Source organism: Phalaenopsis equestris, unplaced genomic scaffold (genome assembly GCF_001263595.1).
Source record: "Phalaenopsis equestris unplaced genomic scaffold, ASM126359v1 Scaffold000906, whole genome shotgun sequence".
Lineage (NCBI taxonomy): Eukaryota > Viridiplantae > Streptophyta > Magnoliopsida > Asparagales > Orchidaceae > Phalaenopsis > Phalaenopsis equestris.
The window spans coordinates 17,172-25,795 of NW_018165345.1; the positions used below are offsets into that span (position 1 = coordinate 17,172).

At 36.9% G+C, this 8,624-nt stretch overlaps 1 protein-coding gene across 1 annotated transcript; it reads left to right on the forward strand.

Moving 5' to 3' along the window:
- The first annotated feature begins 877 nt into the window (after positions 1 to 877).
- On the forward strand, positions 878 to 7,318 carry LOC110032286 (alpha-xylosidase 1). The gene is made up of 4 exons (XM_020735860.1): positions 878 to 1,321; positions 1,983 to 2,665; positions 5,112 to 6,922; positions 6,985 to 7,318. The coding sequence occupies exons 1-4, from the start codon at positions 1,113 to 1,115 to the stop codon at positions 7,051 to 7,053; spliced, it is 2,772 nt and encodes a 923-aa protein (XP_020591519.1). The 5' UTR covers positions 878 to 1,112; the 3' UTR covers positions 7,054 to 7,318.
- Positions 7,319 to 8,624: the final 1,306 nt, after the last annotated feature.

Below are 8,624 nucleotides of genomic sequence, written 5' to 3' on the forward strand. Positions count from 1 at the left end.
GCCCATATATAATTTTCATAAATAAATAAAAAAAAAAACTACAAGTTGATCTCAAGTTAGTTTGAGCCGATTCATGTATGACTCACAATCAACTCAAAAAAAAATTGATCCAAAGTTTCGGCTTATAGCTCGACTCATTTATTTCGATCCAGTCTCTATCCAGGACAAAATTTGAATCAATTTTTAAATGATTAATGATCTTTGAGCTAAATTCATAGCTAGTTCGAGATCTTGAGTATTTTGCATGTGAATTCGTGATTAAATTTATTTCAATAACTAAAATAAAAAAAGAAATCTAAAATTTAATATTAGATTTGGAGGGATATCTATTGATGCCTTCGGATTTGTTTCAGTCGGCGGTGCCACAACTGTGTGGTGCTTCACCACATTTTTTTAATATTTTGTAAAATAATTTTTTGTCTGCGTTTTCAAAAATTGCAGCTAAAAGCTGTGTTTTTTCATGAAATTTTACTACTTGCGGTGGCTATTAGAAAGCTGTAGTTAAACTTTTTCAAAAAAAATTAATTTTATAATATTTACTAGAACTTTTTAAAGAACTTCTCTAGCACTTTAAGCTGCATACAACCCCCAATCACGAAAAAATATTATGTCCGAATAACAGAAGCGATATATCGACACAAACTGCATACAACCCCCAATCACGAAAAAATATTATGTAAGCGATATATTGACACAAATTATATCGACACAAATTTTTTTTTTTGCTGCGCCCATTATATTGCATCCGTTGTTCAAATATTACGTACTCCGAACTCCGAACATAATATTTTTTTGCCCACCGAAGATTTAAATACCTCTAATATCAAAAAGAAATTGCCTTCCATTTTATTCAAAAAAGAGCCATTTTGAAATCATCATGGACTTTTCCCGGATCCTCGGCGGCAAAGGGAGTGATTGATAGATTTTATGAGGAAATTTCCGACCCTTAAAACAATATGTGATAACGTGCCTGAAAGGCAACAGTATCACGTGCCCTCGGCTACTGTGGTCCATCGTCTTCGTATATCCCGTCCGCTCTTTTCTGCATCAAGTTCATAAGTTTACTGACAATTTAACAAATTCATTGGCTGGGTAGTGGAGGGGGAGAGAGAATGCTCTTCTTCTTCTTTGTGTCGGTCTTCTTCTCCGAAGTTTTTCTTCAGCCATGCCTTTCGGTTTTTTCTCCGAACATTGGCTATGGCTACCGCTTGGTCTCTCTTGAAGAGGATTCTAATGGTGGAGGGCTTATCGGACATCTCCTACTGAAGAAGGGCACCTCTACTTATGGCCCTGATGTACCTCATTTGAGGCTTTTTGTGAAGTAAGAACACAGTATATACAGTAAAGTGGAAGCTGAAAAGTCCCTTTTGTTCTTATTCGTTTTCTTTTTTTTTTCTTTTGCTTTTTTCTTTACACAAGCATTGCTTGATCTTATATGGGTTCCAAAAGGCATTAGATTATGCGTTATCACAAGCTTGATCTTTAGTTGCTTGACAAATTTCCCGTTCTTGATATGCTTTTTTTATTTTTTTAATTTAAGCGTTTTTTCTTTTTCATTTTCATAAATTTCTGGTTTTCACTAAGGATTTCTTACCCTTCTTTTGATTGTCTGCATTATAAAATTTGGGAAAGATGCTTTCATGACTAGGGTTTAATTTTTCTTTTTATAAGTTGCTGGAATCAGGGTTCAATGACATTTTAAAATAATATATGGCTTACTGATTGTGTATATTTCATGATTTTTCTAACAAGTTGGATTTATATTTTTTGATCTTCTAATTAATTGTTCTCCAATTTCTCTCATCTGTTTATGTAGATGGCGGAAAGAAACGGAAAAAACAAAAGAGATAATCCTTATAGCCAATGCTATTAAATCAAGCACCATTTGCTAACTTGCTCAGATACTTAGGATTTCATTTCAATTGTGAACCGAACAATCTTTTTGTGTTCTCCTTCTCAAACAATTTTTGAATGCGATGCAGACATGAAACGAGAAGCCGGTTGAGAGTTCATATAACTGACGCAGAGAATGAGAGATGGGAAGTTCCATACAACTTGCTTCCAAGAGAGAAGCCTCCACCATTGAAGAGTTCAAACCAGAAACTCTCAAGTTTTTCCTTCGAGACCTCAGAGTACTCAGGTGAAGAGCTCATTTTCAGCTACATATCAGATCCATTTGGGTTTGCAGTCAAGAGGAGATCCAATGGAGAGACACTCTTCAACTCAACTTCTGAGGCTGAAGACCCTTATTCCAACCTTGTCTTCAAGGACCAGTACCTGGAGATATCCACCAGATTGCCTAATAGTAGCTCACTCTATGGGTTGGGTGAGAATACACAGGCTGGTGGAATTCGTCTTCAGCCAAATGATCCTTATACTTTATATACAACTGATATTTCTGCCATTAATCTTAATACGGATCTTTATGGCTCTCATCCTGTTTACGTGGACTTGAGGAATGGGAATGGAGGGGCTGTTACTCATGCAGTCTTGCTGCTTAATAGCAATGGCATGGATGTTTTCTATAGGGGAAGCTCTTTAACATATAAGATGATTGGAGGAGTCTTTGATTTCTACTTCTTCTCGGGGCCGTTGCCTCTTGACGTTATTGATCAGTATACTTCTTTAATTGGCAGGCCAGCTCCTATGCCTTACTGGTCTCTAGGTAGTCCTTCCCATGAGTATTTGTTTGTGGTGCATTTACATAGATAACACACAATTTCTATATATTTACATATCTAACATTTAAACTTTCATATTTACATGCATGACACTCTAATCTTTAATATCGCATAAAAAATACTACTATTACAAACTTTTAAAAGCAAATAACACCTTTTCTTGCATAGTTTCATGGTAACAAAGTGTTATAAATGTAAATATCAAACTCTAGGTTTTAGATATGTAGATACAAAAGTATTGTGTGTTTGTATGTAAATTCCCTATAGTTTTTGTAAGAAAATATTTTGTTTGCTCATTTTTTGCTGTTGATATGAAGAGATGCTTTTGATAATTGTTTTGTGGGGGAAATTTTCCAAAATTTTCCTTTCTTAAAAGTTGTTGGCGTGCATCCTTTTAAGAAATTGTGAATTTTTCACCTAAACATGTCATGCATGCCTTGGATTCTTTTGTGCAATGCAATCACCCATATGCATATCCGAGATGGATTTTCTCCTCCTAGTAGGCAATGAATGTTCTCTTCCAAATTTTATTTCTACAAGGCCTTGGATAGCCTTCATATTTATGATCACATTGTTGATTATTTATGCCATGCTATCTTACTTTAAGATTATTGATTTCTTTGGTGCTTTTGCTAATATTTCTAATAATATTTGGACTTTGTGGAAAGAAGATTTTAGTTGTGAGGTTTTTTCTAATTTTGAGCTAATTATGAATTTAAATGTTACTATGGATAATTTCTAATATTTGGAATCCTTCTGCTTGAGTTAATGGTGGTAGAATTTGGTACATTCATGTGTGTGTGTGTGTGTGATTGTGTGTGGTATAATTTATCAAATGAAGCTAGTGAGTACATATAAGTGGACTGGTAACTTCACAAGATAAAGCTATTCACTATACACCAAAGTTACACAAGTGAAAATATCCAAATACACACGATATGGTGATGATAAGTAAAAAATGTCAAGAATGAGTATTTGCACGTTTTAGAGCAATAAAGAAATCTACTCAACAACAATAGTATGCGGTCATTCTAAACATGTATCATGTGAACGTTAAATGGAACATGTTAATTATGCAAGAAATTGAATTTAAGCTAAACAGCAAAATTGAAACAATCAAAATTTTAAGGTAGTTCATCACTAGTTGGTTTGTTTACATGTTTAATCCTCATCCATATTAGAGTTCCACTAATCAGACTTGAAACTGCAAGTATTCCTCACTAATCGACCTTTACAAAGCTCCACTAACTTTCAATTGGGCACAATTCCAAGTGACTTAATGTCTATAACCTACCTAATTTTGCTTCACAATGCCTTGTAAAAATTCCAGGATAGGATATACAATGAAGAATAAGTTACAAAAGCTTTAAGGGATTGAGAAAAGACGATAACAAACAGAGAGACTCAAGCTTATTGGATGAATATGCTACATTTATTTAAATTTTTGTAGAATGATTTAACACATAAAGCTCACAAATCTTTTATGTTCTCTAATGTTTTTTATTATTATGCAATCTCTGTCCTCTTTGTCTCCATATGTGCGTGCGAGCTTGCGTGCGTGTATAAAAAATTAAAATATGCTTTAAAATTTATTTAAAAAGTCTCAAAAAATTCTTCCAAAAAAGCCTTCAATGACTAGTCCCACGGCTAGTTGAAGTACGTATGGATATTGGCAGGGTCATGCCATTGGATTGATTTTGATAGATCAGTATAAATGAGTTTAGATGCATCATTTAAAATCTAAATGATATTACGCTAAAAAATATTATGGCTTGTTTGGTATCATTTTTGTTCTGGCCCCGGTCATGATTCCTCTTATCGAACTTCAAAGCACGAGTCCAACTCCTTCACTTCCTTGAGCACGTGGAAAATCCCTTACACAATCTTGCTTAAAGGGCATGAGCATACTACTTGTTCCACGGAAAGTGAACCTCACTAACCGAACTTCACAAATTTCCACCAAATTTCACTTGGCACAACCCCAAGATTTGCAATTAAAACCAAGCCAAAGCTCTCTTGAACTTTGGAGGTGACTCATTAGCTATCTTATAACTAATTCTGTAATACAATCTGTTTTAAAAAGGGCAAGGCTAGCAATAAAGAATCAATTACAAAAGTCTAAATAGATTCAAAGAGAGATGATTACAACTGGAGAGACTCAAGAACTTATTGGATGAATATTTAGATTTTCTCAATTTTTCACTAGAATGATTCTACTCTTAAAGCTCACAATTCTTTTATTCCCTTTAATTATTTATTGTTAGATAAAAGATGCCTTCAATGAACTATTAAGGCTTCTCAAAATCTCAAAACTTCTATCATCATCACTTTAATTACATTAGAATTGTATTTCCTTTTATTTGTTTTTTCTTATATGGTAGTATTAATGTAAAGGCTTCTTAGCTTTTATTGTTGCATTTCTTTCTTCAGGATTCCACCAATGCAGATGGGGTTACCACAATCTGTCTGTTGTTGAAGGGGTTGTTGAAGGTTACAACAATGCCCGAATACCACTTGATGTAATGTGGACTGATGATGATCATATGGATGCTAGAAAAGACTTCACACTTAGCCATATCAACTTCCCTCGTCCCGAGCTGTTAGCTTTCCTCGACAAAATTCACTCAAAAGGAATGAAATACGTAGTCATTGTCGATCCAGGTATTAATGTTAATTTAACCTATGGTGTCTATCTTAGGGGAATGGCTCAAGATATTTTCATTAAGTATGAAGGGGAGCCCTATCTAGGACAAGTCTGGCCTGGACCTGTTAACTTCCCTGATTTCTTGAACCCAAATGGAGTATCATGGTGGGTTGATGAGATCGCAAGGTTTCACAAACTAGTACCTGTAGATGGCCTCTGGATTGACATGAACGAAGTATCGAATTTTTGCACCGGAAAATGCAAGGTCCCAACCACACATCCATGTCCTATACCCAATAACCCAACCCCCTGGGTTTGTTGTTTGGATTGCAAGAACATAACAAAAACAAGATGGGATGATCCTCCCTACAAAATTAATGCATCCGGGATTCAAGCTCCAATTGGATTCAAAACTATAGCTCCAACTGCAGTTCATCACAATGGCGTCTTGGAGTACAATGCTCACAGCCTTTATGGCTTCTCCGAATCCATTGCAACTAACAAGGGCCCGCTGAAACTGGAGGGAAAGAGGCCATTCGTTCTCTCCCGCTCGAGTTTCGTGGGATCAGGAGCTTATTCGGCGCACTGGACTGGAGACAACAAGGGCACTTGGGAGGATCTCAGATATTCCATCTCAACAATATTGAATTTTGGTTTATTTGGCATGCCAATGGTTGGTGCTGACATTTGTGGATTCTACCCAGCTCCAACTGAAGAGCTCTGCAACCGATGGATTGAACTCGGTGCTTTCTATCCCTTCTCAAGAGACCATGCCAATTTCGCCTCGCCTCGACAGGAGCTCTACCAATGGGAGTCTGTTGCAAAGTCTGCTCGGAATGCATTAGGCCTGCGGTATAAATTACTGCCATATTTTTACACCTTGAACTACGAAGCTCACATCTCTGGTGCACCAATTGCAAGACCGGTGTTCTTCTCATTTCCTAACTTCACTGCATCCTATGGCCTGAGCACTCAGTTTCTACTTGGGAGCAGTGTGATGGTCTCTCCAGTTTTAAAACAAGGTGCAACCACAGTGGAAGCCATTTTTCCTCCTGGAACGTGGTATAATTTGTTTGACACAACAAAGGTCGTGATCTCGAAAGATGACCAATATGTGACCCTCGATGCTCCGCTCAACGAGGTGAACGTGCATTTGTATCAAAACACCATTCTACCGATGCAGCGTGGGGGGATGCTAACCAAGGAAGCGAGAACAACTCCTTTCTCCCTGCTGGTCTCTTTCCCCTTTGGAGCAACAAAGAGCGATGCCAAAGGCATGGTTTATGTTGATGATGATGAACGACCAGAAATGAAACTTGTCGATGGGGAGGCAACATATGTCGAGTTCTTTGCGAGTGTTGAAGGGAAGACTGTAAAGGTCTGGTCAGAGGTTGAGATGGGGAAGTTTAGCTTGAAGGAGAAGTTGTTGATAGAGAAGATCGCTGTGCTAGGGCTGGAAGGCATAGGTGAAGGAATGCAGATGGAGGTGGATGGGGAAAAAGTTTCAGATTTGTCTGCCGTTCATTTCTCTGATGCTTCTTCAGTGGATCAGAGTAAGCTGGATGGAAGAACAGATAGGAAGAGTGTGGTGGTTGAGGTGAGTGGGTTGGCATTGCCAAGCTGGATGGAAGAACAGATAGGAAGAGTGTGGCGGTTGAGGTGAGTGGGTTGGCATTGCCACTCGGAAAGAAGTTCTCTCTGTCATGGAATATGAGCATTCAGGGTTGATGGTAGATGCTTCAGTTTGCTTGAGTAGGTTTGAACTTCAGAGTTAGTTTCTCTTCTCTGCTCTCCTTGGCCATTTCTTTGGTTTAGGACAAATGTTGAAGTGGAAATTAAGAACTGAGGCATTTTCATTTGGTAGAATGAATCTTCATTTCCATCTGTTTTATCTTAACTATTTGATTGAATGAATGAAATATTGATTAGAGATGCTAGTGGACTAACTGCCTTCTATTATAATGAGTAGTCTGCAGCATTTTTTTCCTCTTTTTTTCGTTCCAGTATTCTGCTGTGGAGTAAAAGAAGGTGCATTTACATACGAGGCAATCAAAATATTGCTACTTATAAGACAATCATCCTCTTGCATCATTACAAATTTATAATTTGAATACTTGTGCACCAGAATGGTACAGCCTTGTGCATTGACCCTGCGTAACCGAGAACAATGCATCTGCATAAATTTTACAGGCGTCAGCTTGACTTGTTGTCTTTGTTTATTTTTATTCAACTTCATCAAGAGAAAGAATTGCGTTCGTTTCTTATAATCATCATCATTATCATCGTTATATCATATTATTATTATTATTATTATTATTATTATTATTATTATTATTATTATTAATGATCAGAGTTTTTTTATAAAAACTTATTTGTGAAGTTACGAAATATGCTAGTTTAATGATAGAGAGAAGTTAGATCTTATACATCCATGATGATATGTAATATGATGGTTGCTATTTATTGTTAGGATCCAAATGAAGTTGATAAATTTAGGATCCCGAGGATTCATACAATACTTGAATCAGGGAGAAGTAGGGCTGTACTTTGTGGGTCTTCCTGGAGGCAAGAAAGCAGTGGGTAGGGCTGTAAACGAGCCGAGCTTAAGCGAGCTCAAGTTGGGCTCGTGTTCGGCTCGTTCGAAACAGGCTTGGCTCGAGTTCGGCTCTTTCGAAACTGTTCGTGTTTGAAATCGGCTCGTGAACAGTGTTCGTGTTCGGTTCGATTTAAATCATAATCACATTAACACACGAGGTGTTATGATTTAAATTTTCATATACATTAGTGCCAATATATATAGGCATTAATAATGACGAAAGAGTAAATATAGAGAGGACTAAAATAGTCATTTTACAATAAAATAAATAACAATCTTCATTGCTTGCAGGCCCCAACGGGTCGCATGCTACTCTGGAAAAGACGAGAGTGAGATCCATAGAAGGTGACAAGATGTGAGGATCTTGATAAACACAGATAAATCAAGTGAGAGTAGCTCCTACCCGTTTAGACCCCCTCAAGATAACGATTATGTTTGGTGATCATTAGCTTGTTGGTCAGGTATTGATGGCTCACAATGAGCAATGATTCAGTAAGAATGTTGACAACTTGATTTGTAGTCATTATATGCTTGAGTAAAATATGTTGAACCTTTAGATGATCCCTTATGAAGTGATAAAACACTTCAATATGTTTAGTCCTCGCATGGAAGACATGATTGTGCACTAGGCTATAGCTTAGGTGCTATTACTATAGATTGTGGTAGGAGATAATTCTTGCTTGATCACTTCCTCTATTTATTG